This window comes from Gordionus sp. m RMFG-2023, chromosome 3 (genome assembly GCF_954871325.1).
Source record: "Gordionus sp. m RMFG-2023 chromosome 3, tfGorSpeb1-WG-v2, whole genome shotgun sequence".
Taxonomy (NCBI): Eukaryota; Metazoa; Nematomorpha; class Gordioida; order Chordodea; family Parachordodidae; genus Gordionus; species Gordionus sp. m RMFG-2023.
This window is the reverse complement of record NC_088777.1, coordinates 31,581,128-31,601,255: the sequence shown is the minus strand read 5'-3', so window position 1 is coordinate 31,601,255 and position 20,128 is coordinate 31,581,128. Positions and strand designations below refer to the sequence as shown.

At 24.5% G+C, this 20,128-nt stretch overlaps 3 protein-coding genes and 1 long non-coding RNA gene across 5 annotated transcripts in view; 2 read left to right on the top strand and 2 right to left on the bottom strand.

Moving 5' to 3' along the window:
- Window positions 1-345: 345 nt before the first annotated feature.
- Window positions 346-2,007, top strand: LOC135926230 (tigger transposable element-derived protein 4-like). The gene is made up of 3 exons (XM_065462024.1): window positions 346-680; window positions 721-1,659; window positions 1,700-2,007. The coding sequence occupies exons 1-3, from the start codon at window positions 353-355 to the stop codon at window positions 1,915-1,917; spliced, it is 1,485 nt and encodes a 494-aa protein (XP_065318096.1). The 5' UTR covers window positions 346-352; the 3' UTR covers window positions 1,918-2,007.
- Window positions 2,008-2,398: 391 nt separating this feature from the next.
- Window positions 2,399-2,704, bottom strand: LOC135927319 (uncharacterized). The gene is made up of 2 exons (XR_010572038.1): window positions 2,576-2,704; window positions 2,399-2,532 (listed from the first exon to the last, which is right to left on the bottom strand). It is a non-coding gene; the product is annotated as an uncharacterized LOC135927319 (long non-coding RNA).
- A 6,949-nt stretch (window positions 2,705-9,653) lies between these two features.
- LOC135926891 (uncharacterized) lies at window positions 9,654-13,934 on the bottom strand. The gene is made up of 5 exons (XM_065462825.1): window positions 13,800-13,934; window positions 13,526-13,700; window positions 11,878-12,827; window positions 10,141-10,203; window positions 9,654-9,717 (listed from the first exon to the last, which is right to left on the bottom strand). Exons 1-5 carry the CDS (start codon window positions 13,823-13,825, stop codon window positions 9,654-9,656), a joined length of 1,278 nt encoding a protein of 425 aa, XP_065318897.1. The 5' UTR covers window positions 13,826-13,934.
- A 5,919-nt stretch (window positions 13,935-19,853) lies between these two features.
- The window catches only part of LOC135925783 (heat shock protein 105 kDa-like), a 42,123-nt gene continuing 41,848 nt past the window's right edge, over window positions 19,854-20,128 (top strand). The window contains exon 1 of one of the 2 annotated variants that reach the window (XM_065461256.1): window positions 19,854-20,083. In XM_065461256.1, coding sequence (XP_065317328.1) covers window positions 19,977-20,083 — 107 coding nt within the window. In that variant the 5' untranslated portion in view covers window positions 19,854-19,976. The remainder of the gene's footprint in view (window positions 20,084-20,128) is intronic. The other variant, XM_065461255.1, reaches the window with a different exon arrangement.

Here is a 20,128-nt window from a genome sequence, read left to right as displayed (position 1 = left end):
TCATGAAATTAAAATATAATCAATTAAATTATACTATAGCAGTCAAAACCGTTTAATTGCATATCGCTTAAGTGCAAAAACTTTTAAATGCGAAAAAACCCCGCGATTTTGATAATAATTACTATGGTATAATGTTAAATTACATTTATAATTGCGAATCGGTTAATTGCGAAATATCGGATAATTGCAAAATTTTTCAGGTCCCATTTATATAACAATAACGTTAATTTAATCGGATAAGTGAAAAAATAAAAAAAATTTATCGAAAAAAATTATTCATCATTTTTTTTATTTAACCTTTTTCCATTCATTCATTCATTCATTCATTACCACGCCAGAAATTAATATAAAAATGGTAAAAAAATCATTCCAAACATTAACCCTGAAGCATAAAAAAGAAATAATTGATAAATTAAACACTACATCAAAAACACAATTAGCATCAAATTACAATTGCCACGTCTCGACAATCTACCGTTTAATAGCGAATAAAGAAAATCTATGCTCACAATTTCTAAGGAATAAACCTCCTACAACTAAAAGAGTTAGAATGAGTTGTTACCCAAAGACAGAAGCAGCTTTATTGGTTTGGTTTACACAAATGCGAAGTAAAAATTGCAGTCTAAATGGGCCAGTGATGTTAGAAAAAGCTATGTTTTTTAGCCAAACATTCAATGAAGGTAATTATAAGTTTTTATAATATATATATATAAATTATAGGCATTCCTACTAGCAGCTGGTTGCAGAGATTTAGGAAAAGACAGAATATAAATTTTCATAATGTTTGCAATGAAAAGGGGAGTGCAGATATTATTAATGAAAATGAATGGAGCAGAAATACACTCCCATCTCTGATTAAAGATTATCAAAGAAGTAATATTTACAATTGTGAAGAGACAGGACTATACTACCGAGCATTACCAAAGGGCACAATGGAATTTAGTGGAACTCAACCACTGGGCTTCAAACCAGACAAGGAAAAGGTCACAGTTCTATTTATCATAAATGAGGATGGATCTGATAAAAAGTTATATGTTGTAGGGAAATTTAAAAACCCTAGGTGCTTTAAAAATAAAAAATTACCAGTTAAATACTACTCCAATAAAAGCAGCTGGATGACAACCTCAACTTTTGAAGATATTCTTAAAGAATGGGATTCCTCATTAAAGAAGAAAATTTTATTGTTTTGTGACAATGCATCTTGTCACAAAACAAAATTAACATTTAACAATATAAAATTAATTTTTTTACCAGCAAATACAACATCATTAATTCAACCTTTGGACATGAGTGCAATTAGATCCTTTAAATGTCATTATAGAAAGGGTATCATGAGAAAAATGATAACATTGATGGAAGGAAATGACACCATTTCTTTTTATAAAAGATTTACACTTTATGATAGCCTCTATCTTATAAAATTTGCATGGGGTGAGGTGACAAGTACCACAATCATAAAGTGTTTTATTGAAGCTAAATTTTTTGATAAGTCTATGGCATTTGATTGGGAATCGGAGGATGATATAGCATTAACTGACAACGAAGAAGATGAATTTGATCCCATATTTGAAGAATATGTGTTACACGATGATGATGCTAGCTGCCATGGAATTTTAGATGATCAGAATATTTGTAATCAGATAAGATTAGAGATGGAAGGTTTAATTACTTAAAATTTTATTAATCTTATTTTTTATAGAAGGTTATGAAAGCTCCGAGAATGACGAAGGGAACCTAGAGATATCTGATCATTTAATTACAAAAAATCAGGCTCTTAATGGTTATTATACTTTTCTTGAATATGCTCATGAACATCTAAGGGATCAAGATTCACTAAGAAAGCTAGAGAATATAGTGGAAAAAGAATTATTTACTCCAGAGTCTAGCCAAACTCTTATCACAAAATATTTTTATTAAATCTTATATTACTTTATAATAATTGTGATACATGTATAATAAAATTAGTTCGAATAAAATCTTATGTTATAAAGCATTAATAAACTTTCATTCCAGCATGGTCTGTTAATACATTTACATATATTAGAATTTATAAGATTTGAATAGGCATAGGATTTTAAATCAAATATCATGTGAATGAAAACAAAACACTTAATAAACTTAAATTCTTTTATATTAATCTTATTGTTTCCAGTTTTTTAGGCAAAATATTTTAAAATTTGGCTTTAATAATAAATTAGAATTTAAAAAGTGATAATATATTTGTGTAAAATTATATTTCAGTAAATTTAATGAAGGTAAAATGACAAAAGTAGTTAAAATTAATGGAAATAAATATTAGGGTATTGTAAAGGAAAAAATGTTATTATCTTTCACAAAAGCTTTTTTTTGCTTTAATTCTTACATATCTTAAATAAAAAATGAGATAAAATCAAGTAAACAAATTTAATTATAATTTTATTCAATAAAAAATAATTTATCAACAACTATAATGCTAATACATAAATAATTACAATCTTTTTATAATTAAGTCTTGTTTTCTTTGTTCCTTTCTGTCTATAATCATGTCTAGATCTAGAGAAAATATAAATATATATATCAAAATATATCACATTACTTTCAAGTGCTTCAGATATTTTAATATTATTTGATTGATCTAAATTAATTGAATACTTTTTATAAAATAATAACTTGATGAATTGACGATAAAAATATAGGATTATTGGTGGGAAGAAAAAAAAGCTATGATCATATGTTCCAACAAATAAGATAAATTTTTAAAATTTAGTTTTTTTATTCGTTACATAACTTATTCAAATTAAAATATATAGCAAGGTCTAAAAGTCGAAAGGCTGCATGATACGAAAGGCTAAAAAATAATATTAAAAATAAAAATAACAAAGAAAATGATTAATGTGTAATTTGATTGATTTATTGCTTTTTTTACGAGAAAAATATTATAATAACATTACATTATAATATATTAAAAAAATGGAAATTTTACGCAAGGTCTAAAAGTCGAAAGGCTGCATGATACGAAAGGCTAAAAAATAATATTGAAACTAAAAATAACAAAGAAAATGATTAATGTGTAATTTGATTGATTTATTGCTTTTTTTACGAGAAAAATATTATAATAACATTACATTATAATATATTAAAAAAATGGAAATTTTAAGATCTTTTCAATTTTTTTATTAATTCTTTGAAATAAATTACGGTTTTAATTTTATTTAATTTTATTAATTTTTAATTTATATTTTTAATTAAATTATATTTATTTATTTAAAAAAAATGGAATATAATATATTAAAAAAATGGAAATTTTAAGATCTTTTCAATTTTTTTATTAATTCTTTGAAATAAATTGCGGTTTTATTTTTATTTTTATTTTTATTTAATTTTTATTTTTAATTAAATTATATTTGGTTATTTTAAAAAAATGGATTATAATATTTCAATTTTTTTATTAATTCTTTGAAATAAATTGCGATTATAATTTTATTTAATTTCATTAATTTTTAATTTATTTAATTAAATTATATTTGGTTATTTTAAAATAATGGAATTTTTAAAATTATATGTATATTCTATTTAAGTTTTTTTTCAAAACTAAATTGATAGTAAGTATAACGATATTGTGAGTACTGGATTAGGGAAAAGGCTAACATCTTATATGCAATTTTGAATATTTTTATATCATTCTACTCAGAATTAAATTTCCTATCCAATTATGCTTAGATGTATTTTTTTACGTTTCCGGTTCAAAAAATAACATTTTTGTCGCGAAAACATTCGAAGGGAAAAGGCTAACATCTTAAGTTTAATTTTTTAAATTTTTATATCATTGAAATCAGAATTAAATTTCCTATCTAAATATGCTTTGATGTATTTTTTTACGATATCGGTTCAAAAAATAAATTTTAAAAATTTTTTTGTGGTAAAAACGTTGGAAGGGAAAAGGCTAACATCTTATATGCAATTTTGAATATTTTTATATCATTCTACTCAGAATTAAATTTCCTATCCAATTATGCTTAGATGTATTTTTTTACGTTTCCGGTTCAAAAAATAACATTTTTGTCGCGAAAACGTTCGAAGGGAAAAGGCTAACATCTTAAGTTTAATTTTTTAAATTTTTATATCATTGAACTCAGAATTAAATTTCCTATCTAAATATGCTTTGATGTATTTTTTTACGATATCGGTTCAAAAAATAAATTTTAAAAATTTTTTTGTGGTAAAAACGTTGGAAGGGAAAAAGCTAACATCTTATATGCAATTTTGAATATTTTTATATCATTCTACTCAGAATTAAATTTCCTATCCAATTATGCTTAGATGTATTTTTTTACGTTTCCGGTTCAAAAAATAACATTTTTGTCGCGAAAACGTTCGAAGGAAAAAGGCTAACATCTTAAGTTTAATTTTTTAAATTTTTATATCATTGAACTCAGAATTAAATTTCCTATCTAAATTGTTGATGTATTTTTTTACGATATCGGTTCAAAAAATAAATTTTAAAAATTTTTTTGTGGTAAAAACGTTGGAAGGGAAAAGGCTAACATCTTATATGCAATTTTGAATATTTTTATATCATTCTACTCAGAATTAAATTTCCTATCCAATTATGCTTAGATGTATTTTTTTACGTTTCCGGTTCAAAAAATAACATTTTTGTCGCGAAAACGTTCGAAGGGAAAAGGCTAACATCTTAAGTTTAATTTTTTAAATTTTTATATCATTGAACTCAGAATTAAATTTCCTATCTAAATATGCTTTGATGTATTTTTTTACGATATCGGTTCAAAAAATAAATTTTAAAAATTTTTTTGTGGTAAAAACGTTGGAAGGGAAAAGGCTAACATCTTATATGCAATTTTGAATATTTTTATATCATTCTACTCAGAATTAAATTTCCTATCCAATTATGCTTAGATGTATTTTTTTACGTTTCCGGTTCAAAAAATAACATTTTTGTCGCGAAAACGTTCGAAGGGAAAAGGCTAACATCTTAAGTTTAATTTTTTAAATTTTTATATCATTGAACTCAGAATTAAATTTCCTATCTAAATATGCTTTGATGTATTTTTTTACGATATCGGTTCAAAAAATAAATTTTAAAAATTTTTTTGTGGTAAAAACGTTGGAAGGGAAAAGGCTAACATCTTATATGCAATTTTGAATATTTTTATATCATTCTACTCAGAATTAAATTTCCTATCCAATTATGCTTAGATGTATTTTTTTACGTTTCCGGTTCAAAAAATAACATTTTTGTCGCGAAAACGTTCGAAGGGAAAAGGCTAACATCTTAAGTTTAATTTTTTAAATTTTTATATCATTGAACTCAGAATTAAATTTCCTATCTAAATATGCTTTGATGTATTTTTTTACGATATCGGTTCAAAAAATAAATTTTAAAAATTTTTTTGTGGTAAAAACGTTGGAAGGGAAAAGGCTAACATCTTATATGCAATTTTGAATATTTTTATATCATTCTACTCAGAATTAAATTTCCTATCCAATTATGCTTAGATGTATTTTTTTACGTTTCCGGTTCAAAAAATAACATTTTTGTCGCGAAAACGTTCGAAGGGAAAAGGCTAACATCTTAAGTTTAATTTTTTAAATTTTTATATCATTGAAATCAGAATTAAATTTCCTATCTAAATATGCTTTGATGTATTTTTTTACGATATCGGTTCAAAAAATAAATTTTAAAAATTTTTTTGTGGTAAAAACGTTGGAAGGGAAAAGGCTAACATCTTATATGCAATTTTGAATATTTTTATATCATTCTACTCAGAATTAAATTTCCTATCCAATTATGCTTAGATGTATTTTTTTACGTTTCCGGTTCAAAAAATAACATTTTTGTCGCGAAAACGTTCGAAGGGAAAAGGCTAACATCTTAAGTTTAATTTTTTAAATTTTTATATCATTGAACTCAGAATTAAATTTCCTATCTAAATATGCTTTGATGTATTTTTTTACGATATCGGTTCAAAAAATAAATTTTAAAAATTTTTTTGTGGTAAAAACGTTGGAAGGGAAAAGGCTAACATCTTATATGCAATTTTGAATATTTTTATATCATTCTACTCAGAATTAAATTTCCTATCCAATTATGCTTAGATGTATTTTTTTACGTTTCCGGTTCAAAAAATAACATTTTTGTCGCGAAAACGTTCGAAGGGAAAAGGCTAACATCTTAAGTTTAATTTTTTAAATTTTTATATCATTGAACTCAGAATTAAATTTCCTATCTAAATATGCTTTGATGTATTTTTTTACGATATCGGTTCAAAAAATAAATTTTAAAAATTTTTTTGTGGTAAAAACGTTGGAAGGGAAAAGGCTAACATCTTATATGCAATTTTGAATATTTTTATATCATTCTACTCAGAATTAAATTTCCTATCCAATTATGCTTAGATGTATTTTTTTACGTTTCCGGTTCAAAAAATAACATTTTTGTCGCGAAAACGTTCGAAGGGAAAAGGCTAACATCTTAAGTTTAATTTTTTAAATTTTTATATCATTGAACTCAGAATTAAATTTCCTATCTAAATATGCTTTGATGTATTTTTTTACGATATCGGTTCAAAAAATAAATTTTAAAAATTTTTTTGTGGTAAAAACGTTGGAAGGGAAAAGGCTAACATCTTATATGCAATTTTGAATATTTTTATATCATTCTACTCAGAATTAAATTTCCTATCCAATTATGCTTAGATGTATTTTTTTACGTTTCCGGTTCAAAAAATAACATTTTTGTCGCGAAAACGTTCGAAGGGAAAAGGCTAACATCTTAAGTTTAATTTTTTAAATTTTTATATCATTGAACTCAGAATTAAATTTCCTATCTAAATATGCTTTGATGTATTTTTTTACGATATCGGTTCAAAAAATAAATTTTAAAAATTTTTTTGTGGTAAAAACGTTGGAAGGGAAAAGGCTAACATCTTATATGCAATTTTGAATATTTTTATATCATTCTACTCAGAATTAAATTTCCTATCCAATTATGCTTAGATGTATTTTTTTACGTTTCCGGTTCAAAAAATAACATTTTTGTCGCGAAAACGTTCGAAGGGAAAAGGCTAACATCTTAAGTTTAATTTTTTAAATTTTTATATCATTGAAATCAGAATTAAATTTCCTATCTAAATATGCTTTGATGTATTTTTTTACGATATCGGTTCAAAAAATAAATTTTAAAAATTTTTTTGTGGTAAAAACGTTGGAAGGGAAAAGGCTAACATCTTATATGCAATTTTGAATATTTTTATATCATTCTACTCAGAATTAAATTTCCTATCCAATTATGCTTAGATGTATTTTTTTACGTTTCCGGTTCAAAAAATAACATTTTTGTCGCGAAAACGTTCGAAGGGAAAAGGCTAACATCTTAAGTTTAATTTTTTAAATTTTTATATCATTGAACTCAGAATTAAATTTCCTATCTAAATATGCTTTGATGTATTTTTTTACGATATCGGTTCAAAAAATAAATTTTAAAAATTTTTTTGTGGTAAAAACGTTGGAAGGGAAAAGGCTAACATCTTATATGCAATTTTGAATATTTTTATATCATTCTACTCAGAATTAAATTTCCTATCCAATTATGCTTAGATGTATTTTTTTACGTTTCCGGTTCAAAAAATAACATTTTTGTCGCGAAAACGTTCGAAGGGAAAAGGCTAACATCTTAAGTTTAATTTTTTAAATTTTTATATCATTGAACTCAGAATTAAATTTCCTATCTAAATATGCTTTGATGTATTTTTTTACGATATCGGTTCAAAAAATAAATTTTAAAAATTTTTTTGTGGTAAAAACGTTGGAAGGGAAAAGGCTAACATCTTATATGCAATTTTGAATATTTTTATATCATTCTACTCAGAATTAAATTTCCTATCCAATTATGCTTAGATGTATTTTTTTACGTTTCCGGTTCAAAAAATAACATTTTTGTCGCGAAAACGTTCGAAGGGAAAAGGCTAACATCTTAAGTTTAATTTTTTAAATTTTTATATCATTGAACTCAGAATTAAATTTCCTATCTAAATATGCTTTGATGTATTTTTTTACGATATCGGTTCAAAAAATAAATTTTAAAAATTTTTTTGTGGTAAAAACGTTGGAAGGGAAAAGGCTAACATCTTATATGCAATTTTGAATATTTTTATATCATTCTACTCATAATTAAATTTCCTATCCAATTATGCTTAGATGTATTTTTTTACGTTTCCGGTTCAAAAAATAACATTTTTGTCGCGAAAACGTTCGAAGGGAAAAGGCTAACATCTTAAGTTTAATTTTTTAAATTTTTATATCATTGAACTCAGAATTAAATTTCCTATCTAAATATGCTTTGATGTATTTTTTTACGATATCGGTTCAAAAAATAAATTTTAAAAATTTTTTTGTGGTATAAACGTTGGAAGGGAAAAGGCTAACATCTTATATGCAATTTTGAATATTTTTATATCATTCTACTCAGAATTAAATTTCCTATCCAATTATGCTTAGATATATTTTTTTACGTTTCCGGTTCAAAAAATAACATTTTTGTCGCGAAAACGTTCGAAGGGAAAAGGCTAACATCTTAAGTTTAATTTTTTAAATTTTTATATCATTGAACTCAGAATTAAATTTCCTATCTAAATATGCTTTGATGTATTTTTTTACGATATCGGTTCAAAAAATAAATTTTAAAAATTTTTTTGTGGTAAAAACGTTGGAAGGGAAAAGGCTAACATCTTATATGCAATTTTGAATATTTTTATATCATTCTACTCAGAATTAAATTTCCTATCTAAATATGCTTTGATGTATTTTTTTACGATATTGGTTCAAAAAATAAATTTTGTTTTCCTGTTCCGATGCTGTAGGGGAGGGGCCTATCGGATATCCTCCCTTAGCGATTTTTAATTGTGGGCCGCCTATTGGGGCACCACAGTTTTTGAGTTATTACTCTTAAGCCAAGGTTATGTTAATATTATCAGCTATATAATTAAAATGAGATATTATCATCCGTTAAGCGTTATTTTGCGTATAATTTTATTGATTATTATCTAATATAAACTAATTGCTAAATATAAAAGCGCCGGTATGAATAATATATATGTATATGTCTGTGTGTTTGTGTTATTGAGGGGGGGGGGCGGGAGGGTACGTTCCTCGGGGCCTGTGATGCGTTCCTCGTTGGCTAATAGATTATCTGAGGTGATCGCATCCTCCACGTTAGATAGAATTAGCGTATCATAGAAAATTGCTGGGTCGAATTCCTCTGCCATGCCATCCAAGTTGGAGATGTTGGGCATATCGAGATCGACTTCATCATCCAATCGGAGGTGCGTCGACACCATCATCTAGGGCATAGCTTGATCGATTGGGGGTAAGCCCTCCACATCTATGTCATGCAGGATATTGTGCGCCGACTCGTTGAGGACTCATTATATGCTTGGCTGGGACGAAGGGAAACGGCTTCATCAATGTCGCTACTACTGCTTTCGGGTAGGCTCTAATATAATCGATAGGCGGTGATTCCTCCGCGTTAAGGATCGTATGATAATGTGTAAATAATGATGGATTATATATATAATTTTAATAATATAAATATTTACAATATTAAGATGATGCAACATATGTAGTTTTTTCGATAGTTTTAGCCATAAAATATTAATTTAATAATATTTTGTGTTTCCGCTCTTAGCCACGTGGAGGCAACTATCATTAAGAGCTTTTGGTCTTGGTTAAAAAACAAAAAAAAAATACCAAGACCAGGACATAGGAAGGTTTTACCCAATTGAAACCTAAATATGACCTTATGAATTTTAAGTTATTTATTACAACAGTATTTATACATAAAAAGATACAAAATCCCTTAATTTATTTAACAAAACTTTAAATTATTTATAAAGTGATCAAATAACAATACAGCATTATATTTATTAATTAAAATTAAAATATTAAAAATTTCTCGTTCTTTCTGCTTTAGCTCTTTTAGCTTGATGAGGCTTTCTCGATCCTTTTGGCCTCAAAAAACTTAATTCTCTTCCTTTTGAAGTTATTAACTTACTTTTCATTTTTTTACAACCTGTAATTAAAATATCTAATGCTTTCTCTCGTTCATACATATTTAATTCATTCCACTTATTACCTATTTTATACTTCTTAAATTCATCTGCCAAATAAAATTCTCCCATACCAACTAACGATCTTTCTAATTCGTGTCTTTGCATGATTGTAATTTCGTGTAATTTATTTATTAAATTTAAAAGAGGGCAATGTTTCCAATTTGTTATAGATTTAAAAACATGATTCATAGACTCACAATTATTGTTGGTCCATAAATCACAAATTATTTTATTTTTTAAGGGATTATAAACATATTCAAAAAGATTAGATTTATTTAAATAATTAAGAAATTTATTATAATTTAAATTTTCACAATATTTTACTAAGGAGTCCATTCTATAATTAAATGTTTCATCACTATCTGCAAAGACTACACCCTCTCTTGAAAATAATTTAGAAATTATATTATTTATCTTGGTTGCATTCACACCTTGCTTATTTTGTAAAAACGATTTAATATTTTTTTTAAGATGCTGAACACATAATAAATGGGTAGATTTTTCAAAAACTTGCTTTAAACTTTTAATTAAAGATAATTCTTCATCAGAACCGAATATTAATTTATTAATATTTATTTTATTTTTTAAAAAAACGGATTTTAATTCAGAAAAAAATTTAGAAAAGGTAGACGTATCCGAATCCGCATGTAAAAAAATTGGACCTAAAAATATAGGAAAATCACCAGTTTTAGCTCTTCTGACACATTTATGCTTAAAAACTAAAGATGTAACGTAAAGATCGCCAAGATTAAAAGTTTTATCAATACCTATAATGCTCTGATTATCAAATGAGCACATGAATTTTAAATTTTTAATCATAAAAGGAGTGTATAATATTAAAGACGGGACTTTATCTTTATCATGTATAATTACCTGGATAAAGGGGTGGGTATGAATTTGATTAATAATTTCTAACATGTTATCTGCAAAATTAGGATAAATTTTATTTGATAAATTAATTTTATTTTTAATATTGTATATTTGTTTAATATTTCTTGGTGAATTAAAAATATTATTATTTCTTATTAAATCATTATATATAAATCTAGTAGGTTTTTGCATATTTATAGAATTTTTAATATTATCAATAACACTAGCTGGAGTGCGAATATAAGAATTATCAGATTTTTTTAAGTTACCATGACTAGCGGGCCCTGGATAAGTCCCTATATATTCGACAAGAAAACAATTATAAAAAATTAAATGTGATGATTCTATCATTGGATAAATGTAACTTATTTTTCTTTTAAAATTTTTAGAAGCCTTTAAAACACTGTAATATCTATGTAAAATTGCTATTTTATTTTGATCAGGGCATGGTATGATTAATTTTAATATTCGTTTATTTTCAATTTTAGTATCTTTAAAAAATTCATTATTTTTATAAATTAAAGGTCCTATTGTATGATTTTTTTCAAGAATATAATAAGATTTTAATAATGGAGATTTATAACCAGTCCAAGGCCCACAATCATCAAAATAAAGAGATTTAGTAGAGTTATTATTATTTTTATTAATTAAATAAAATTTATTATTTTTACAACCTCCAGGTATGTTTGATAAAATATCTTTTGGATTTTTTAAAATATTTATAGCATCTAATACATTTAAAAATTTACCGTAATTTTGATTATTAATTATAATTTCATTATTGTTTAAATTTAAAATTTTATTAATTGAAAATTTTTCCGCAGATGGATCGTAATTATTTAATATTTTATTTTTAAAAAAGTTGTCACTTATATTGTCATAAGATAAATCTTGATTAAACTCATCTGCATAAGAAATTGTATTTATATTATTAAATGGTATAGATAATGTTATATCTGAATCAGAATCTACACAAGACATATCGTTATTATTTTCATTAACAACAAAAGTATCATTTTTTATATCATTATGAGGTAAAGATAAAGTTGAATCTAAATCGCCTAAATTATAATTATCATTAACACTTAAATCAGAAGAATTATTAAAAGATACATTTTTTTTATCATTAATAGGTATAGATAAAGTAGATTCTAAATCTATATCTAAATCGCCTAAATTATAATTTAAATTAACACTTAAGTCAGAAGAATTATTAAAAGATAGATTTTTTATATTATTAATAGGTAAAGATAAATCAAAATCGACGAAATTATTCTCTATTATTTCATAAGATATATCTTGTGTAGACTCATCTATAATAAAGGAATTATTGTTTTTATCATTAAAAATATTATCTTTATTAATCTTTACATCTTCAAAAGGTGGTTGGGCCGATAAAATGGGTTTTAACAAAGCAAAATGGTTAAATATATCATTTAAGTTATAAATTTCAGAACAACTGGACCACATTAGTACTAATTTAGACGGGGTTTGTTTTCTAACACCCCGTCCATATATTTTCATTGTATAGGGGTTTTCCATTAAAAGATTGCCATTAACAGGAGGATAAAAAGTAGAAATAGGTAAATTAATGGCAGCACTTATAGCGTATAAATGCATTGTCTCGGCCCAACCTCCTATTCTTAAAATATCACTTAATAAATTGTCATAACTACTTATTATAATATAATTACTAATAATGATTTCATACATGGGGTCTTTGGTGTCGTATATATGTCTAAAAAGAATCATTTCTATTCCGGCCACAAGTCTGATGTATAGATGATACTTTTCATCTCCAAAAAGACCCAAAGATACAGCTCTATATGCACAATTACCATCTGAATCAACCTTTTATAAATGAAATTTATAATTACATATGGGTAATATAATATATAAACATAATAACCGTCTTAAGTAGCCAGAAAAGCTATATTATAAAAATCAGGGTTTCGAACCGAACCGCCAAACCGGAATTAACCGTTATAATTTTCTGAACCGTTACCGTAGCCGAACCGTTATAAAGAAAATATAAAAAGAGCGAACCGAACTGTTATAAATATTTTAAACCGGTTTAAACGGTTCAAAACGGTTTTAAAAAATAATTAATTTTAAACCATTAACCTAAATTTGAAATTTGAATTTTCCTTGAAGAAATTTTTTGCCAGACTTTTAGTTTCTATTTTGCAATAAAATAAATTTGAAAAATGTCGTTTTGGCTCAGCTATATATCTCGACCCATTAATAAAAATATTTATTTGATTATCGTAGTTATTAAATTAAATAAGAAATTATAAAAATATAAATTAAAAAGATTTTTCTCTAATATTAATATATATGGTTTATGATTAAATTTTTTTTAAAATCAAATTTATAAGAACCGGAACAAACCGATAAGAACCGTTATAAATTATAAACCGAACCGAACCGATATGAATTTTTTCAAAAAAAAACCGAAATGGAACAAAACCTTTATAAAAGGGCAAAATAATAATATATAATATACAAAAATAGTAGTATATAAATAGTCATAAATTATATTATATTACCTTTAATGGATTATACCGCGTAAGTACCTGAGCTTGTGTCAATCTTAAGATCTCTTCAGCTGTTGTATCTTGTGTGCCAGTAAATTGAGGGAAACGATGGGGTAAAGACTCTCCGTAAGCCGAAATTTTAGTCAATATAGCATTGGCATTATCCTCTGTTGGACATCTAGATAATCTTAAAGAAATGATGAAAATTTTGGTATTTAGAAAATAAACCCCGAAAAAAATTATATATAGTATTTATTATATGAAATATAAAATTAATTTTACTTACTTATTAATTAATTTTTCAATATCCATAATTAATAAGGATAGTAAATTTTTAGGTAAGCCAGTTAAGGAATATGGAAGGATGCTAATGGAGTCGTTTTATTGTTTTATTTTTTTTGTTTATAAATTTAGAGTTTTTATTGTAAGAGAATAAATAAAAAAAACATTTTTTTCAGACGGATAATAATTAAAAATATGAAAGAATAATTATGTCGGTGATTTTGTATGGAAGTAAATAATATTTTCAACAATTTAGAAAAAAAAATTATAATAAACAAATAAATTAGAATCGAATAGTGTTTGAATTCGTACGAATAATAAAATCTACCATTGCATTCGATTCGAATAATTGAAATTAATTTTCTTAATAAAATCTTACTCAAATATATTGACAAATTTTTTTATTGTTAATTTGATTTCAAACAGAAGGTGGAAATTTTTTCGGATAAAATGACAGGGCTAAAATACCTGAATTTTACGAAAATATTTGAAAAGGTTAATAAGATGGGGAAATAAATGATTTGGGATATCCCTTCAAGTGCCTATTTGTCCTCTATATTTTTACCCAACATTCATAATTAAATGAATATACGGTAATTATAACTTTCTCTCCCCGAAATAAGAACACTAAAATTCATAATGTATAGTGTTGGTCGCACAGTAGGTTTGTTATGATTATATCAAATTAATTTAAATTGCAATTAAAATAAAATAAATGACAGTTTTTTTGAATGAAAACTATGATTTAAATCAATTTTGATCGTTTTTTTGAACCGATATCGTAAAAAAATACATCAAAGCATATTTAGATAGGAAATTTAATTCTGAGTTCAATGATATAAAAATTTAAAAAATTAAACTTAAGATGTTAGCCTTTTCCCTTCGAACGTTTTCGCGACAAAAATGTTATTTTTTGAACCGGAAACGTAAAAAAATACATCTAAGCATAATTGGATAGGAAATTTAATTATGAGTAGAATGATATAAAAATATTCAAAATTGCATATAAGATGTTAGCCTTTTCCCTTCCAACGTTTTTACCACAAAAAAATTTTTAAAATTTATTTTTTGAACCGATATCGTAAAAAAATACATCAAAATATTTAGATAGGAAATTTAATTCTGAGTTCAATGATATAAAAATTTAAAAAATTAAACTTAAGATGTTAGCCTTTTCCCTTCGAACGTTTTCGCGACAAAAATGTTATTTTTTGAACCGGAAACGTAAAAAAATACATCTAAGCATAATTGGATAGGAAATTTAATTCTGAGTAGAATGATATAAAAATATTCAAAATTGCATATAAGATGTTAGCCTTTTCCCTTCCAACGTTTTTACCACAAAAAAATTTTTAAAATTTATTTTTTGAACCGATATCGTAAAAAAATACATCAAAGCATATTTAGATAGGAAATTTAATTCTGAGTTCAATGATATAAAAATTTAAAAAATTAAACTTAAGATGTTAGCCTTTTCCCTTCGAACGTTTTCGCGACAAAAATGTTATTTTTTGAACCGGAAACGTAAAAAAATACATCTAAGCATAATTGGATAGGAAATTTAATTCTGAGTAGAATGATATAAAAATATTCAAAATTGCATATAAGATGTTAGCCTTTTCCCTTCCAACGTTTTTACCACAAAAAAATTTTTAAAATTTATTTTTTGAACCGATATCGTAAAAAAATACATCAAAGCATATTTAGATAGGAAATTTAATTCTGATTTCAATGATATAAAAATTTAAAAAATTAAACTTAAGATGTTAGCCTTTTCCCTTCGAACGTTTTCGCGACAAAAATGTTATTTTTTGAACCGGAAACGTAAAAAAATACATCTAAGCATAATTGGATAGGAAATTTAATTCTGAGTAGAATGATATAAAAATATTCAAAATTGCATATAAGATGTTAGCCTTTTCCCTTCCAACGTTTTTACCACAAAAAAATTTTTAAAATTTATTTTTTGAACCGATATCGTAAAAAAATACATCAAAGCATATTTAGATAGGAAATTTAATTCTGATTTCAATGATATAAAAATTTAAAAAATTAAACTTAAGATGTTAGCCTTTTCCCTTCGAACGTTTTCGCGACAAAAATGTTATTTTTTGAACCGGAAACGTAAAAAAATACATCTAAGCATAATTGGATAGGAAATTTAATTCTGAGTAGAATGATATAAAAATATTCAAAATTGCATATAAGATGTTAGCCTTTTCCCTAATCCAGTACTCACAATATCGTTATACTTACTATCAATTTAGTTTTGAAAAAAAACTTAAATAGAATATACATATAATTTTAAAAATTCCATTATTTTAAAATAACCAAATATAATTTAATTAAATAAATTAAAAATTAATGAAATTAAATAAAATTATAATCGCAATTTATTTCAAAGAATTAATAAAAAAATTGAAATATTATAATCCATTTTTTTAAAATAACCAAATATAATTTAATTAAAAATAAAAATTAAATAAAAATAAAAATAAAACCGCAATTTATTTCAAAGAATTAATAAAAAAATTGAAAAGATCTTAAAATTTCCATTTTTTTAATATATTATATTCCATTTTTTTTAAATAAATAAATATAATTTAATTAAAAATATAAATTAAAAATTAATAAAATTAAAACCGTAATTTATTTCAAAGAATTAATAAAAAAATTGAAAAGATCTTAAAATTTCCATTTTTTTAATATATTATAATGTAATGTTATTATAATATTTTTCTCGTAAAAAAAGCAATAAATCAATCAAATTACACATTAATCATTTTCTTTGTTATTTTTATTTTCAATATTATTTTTTAGCCTTTCGTATCATGCAGCCTTTCGACTTATAGACCTACCCAAAATATATAGTTGGTTACATTAATTAAAAATTGTATTTATTGCAAAGTTTGATGGCTTATATGATTAAAATATATATAGATGATAAATATCTTTATAAAAAACACAAACTGATTTTTAATAAATAAATTGTTGAAATATAATCGTATAATTGCGAAATTTTTAAATATTTCGGTCCCAAGCTTTCGCAATTAAACGGTTTTGACAGGCTGGGAACCAAGATTAAAAACCCAAGATTAACAAAATATTGGTATTCAAAATATTATATTGGGTTTAAACAATATCTTCTATTTCTTGTTTTAGTATTGCTATTGGTTTAACTTCAAATTGTTAATAAATTTAAAGAATAAAATAGTGATTTTAAAAAACTTTGTTTAAATAAATATATATATGGAATAAAACTATGATGCTATATTGTTTTAGAGAACTAAGCCTAGATATATTTTCTTATTCCTTTTTAAATGGTAATTCTGAAAAAGGTAAGAAATTGAAAAATTATCTTTGGCAATCATATTTCTATTTTTAATGTTTTACTTGACAATAAGCTTAGTGAGGGATTAAAAATGCAATTAAATTTTTAAAAGATTTATCTTCAATGCTAAGTTTTTTTCGATAAAAAATTCAGGAATTAATATTATTTTAATTAAAAAATTATAGACTGATTTCTCAAAAATGAAAGAGATTAATGAACATGTGAATATAATGAAATAATTCCTCTGCAATTAATTGATCTATTTGAAAATCAAAATACTAATGATAGTATTGTATACTTATCTAAGCATCATTCCTGTTCAACACACACTTTAAACCTCATTGCAAGTGTTGACATTGAAAAGGCAGGTAACGATGCCCATTTGAAAACGATTTCAAAAATTACATTTTCTAAGTGTTAGCTATTGTGAAAAAAACATAAGCAATCTTCAAACTGTGCATCCATTTTTAAGGAAACATATGAAGATATCTGATTAAACCTACAATGGAACTTTTTTATAACTATGTTAAATTAATAGATAGTCTTATTGGAGAATTGCCAAAAATTTGACGAATCTTGTGAATCTGAATTATAGGGATATTCAGATAACGACAAGTCGTTCATGTATGAATATTTAAATAATAATAATTTTATCAAAATTTAATTACGGTGTTAATTAAGAAATGTGATATGTATATATATGATTTTATAGATTATGGAACCGATTGCTACTGCTCTTTCAATTTTGGATATTACACTCCCACGATAAATATTATAATATTAAAACTTAAAAAAATGGCCTTAAATAAAAGTTTTGTAAGCCGCTTATTAATTCAATCCTGAAAGGCATATATAAAAGGTTTAGTTCAAATATTACTTACAAGCTATGTTTTGAATATCTTTTATTTTCAATAGATTCTAACACATCTACAAAGATGAATATATACTATCCGCAAAATTCACCCGCTATTTGAATTGGATTGGCTCTGGATAAAATTAAAGGTCATCATGCTAGAACTTATTTCTAGTTTGAGAAAAGTTCTTGATAAAGAAATAGCAGACTTAATTCTTTTATCCAACACACATACCACAATATTTTCTGATAAAGATAAATTTTTTTGATAATGAATGAAGATCCTTGTGAAGATGATCTATTAAGCTTTTTCAAAATAAAGATAATTCTTTAAATATTTTTAATAGTTATAAATTATTTAATAGATTTTGTAATATAAATAGATTTTATAAACTATAGAGAAAAAATATATTGTATTTTTAGTTAAATATTTTTAAAATAAATTTAATAAATAAAAATTTTTAAATTACTTTCTTTGTCTAAAAAAACTAATTATCCAATATTTAAAGGAGTGGTATTAAGGAATTGTAAGGTTTTATGCCCAGTAGCAATTGCATTAGACAAACTACAAGGACAGGGTGGTACATGTTATTAAGAATTAATGCCCATACTATTTGTGATTAAAAGTACTTAGCTAAATTTAAAAATTCAAGTTTGAATTATTTACCTTTTATTAAAGGCTGTCCAGCAAAAGATTTTGGGAAAATTATATCCTAGGATAATAAATATAATGAGGCTTTTTGGCATCATTATCACATCCATATTTTAAGAACCTATGGATTGAGTCGGACGAAAAAAATCCTTTAAAATATATTATTAAAGGAAGCCCTTAATGCATTACCAGTAGTATATAATCATTAATTTAGTTCAAACTATAATACCGTAAAAAAAATGTTGCTGACTTCAATAATACAAATAGAATTAAGCTGTAGATTTAAAATTATATTAAAGACCCTCTAAATACATTGGAAATGCTATATTTTTATTCTTCCATTAAAGAAATTTTTAAAATATAATAGTGCAATACCTTCATCAGCTCTAGTTGAAGCGTTATTTAGTTTTGGCATAATATTAAATTAGCCGAAGGCAAAGGTAAATGATATATTATTTGAAAAATTGATTATCTTAAAAAATAATGATTTCATTTAATCTAATTTAAATACTTTTGCATGTTTTCAACTCCTATTAAAAATACTAGTATCCTTTCCTAGTCTATGCCACGAACGGGCTAAAGCTAATAATATAATGGCCGATTATTATAAAGCACTCTTCATATAATATTTTATTAAATATTATAAATATTCTTTTCATTATACAGTCAAAAGCGTTTAATTGCATATCGCTTAAGTGCAAACACTTCTAAATGCGAAAAAACCCCGCGATTTTGATAAAAATTCCAATTATGAGAATTGGTTAATTGCGATCAGGCCCCATTTACAGATACTTAAATTAAAACTCATCCATATAAAATTATTTTATTTGTAAAAATATTTAATATATAGACAAATCATTATTGAAAATTCTTTTATTACTCCTTTTGTTATTACAATTATTTTTTCAAAAAAAATAATTTTATATGGATGGGTTTTAATTTAATCGTCAATATGTTTCATAAAATCATCACAAAAATGTATATGACAATAATGTTAATTTAATCGGAAGTGAAAAAATAAAAAAAAATTATCGAAAAATATTATTCATAATTTTTTTATATAAATTGCACCTATAACTTTTTTAATACAAAAATGATAATTTTATTATATATTATAATCATGTTAAAATTATTTTTGGATTTAGAAATTGGTGCAATTATCTATTATTTAATTAATATGCTCTAGTCTACACCTATCCAATGCACATTCGTAAAAAAATTCAAAATTTCTTCTAGAAGTTGCCAATTCATTTTAAAAACGCTTATCAGATCAAAAAAATCAATAATCTTTTTTAAATCGCGAAATTACTATCTGTCATACTTTTGATTGCATTAATAAAACATTATGTCAGTAGTTGGATTTGATTTTGGTTCACAAAATTGTTTTATATCCATAGCAAAGGGTGGTGGTATTGAAACAATTACTAATGATTATAGCCTTAGATATACCCCGTAAGTATTATGATTATAATAAATTATAGGATATTCTTGTTTTAC

Excerpts from the sequence above, each read along its gene's own strand:
- LOC135926230 (XM_065462024.1), top strand. The coding sequence starts at position 353 with ATGGTAAAAAAATCATTCCAAACATTAACCCTGAAGCATAAAAAAGAA. Across the intron at positions 681-720 it reads TAGCCAAACATTCAATGAAG|GCATTCCTACTAGCAGCTGG; the intron begins GTAATTATAAGT and ends TATAAATTATAG. Across the intron at positions 1,660-1,699 it reads GATAAGATTAGAGATGGAAG|AAGGTTATGAAAGCTCCGAG; the intron begins GTTTAATTACTT and ends TATTTTTTATAG.
- LOC135926891 (XM_065462825.1), bottom strand. The coding sequence starts at position 13,825 with ATGGATATTGAAAAATTAATTAATAA. Across the intron at positions 13,701-13,799 it reads ATTGAAAAATTAATTAATAA|ATTATCTAGATGTCCAACAG; the intron begins GTAAGTAAAATT and ends CATTTCTTTAAG. Across the intron at positions 9,718-10,140 it reads TTGGCAGATGAATTTAAGAA|ACCAAAAGCTCTTAATGATA; the intron begins GTATAAAATAGG and ends TTTTTAACCAAG.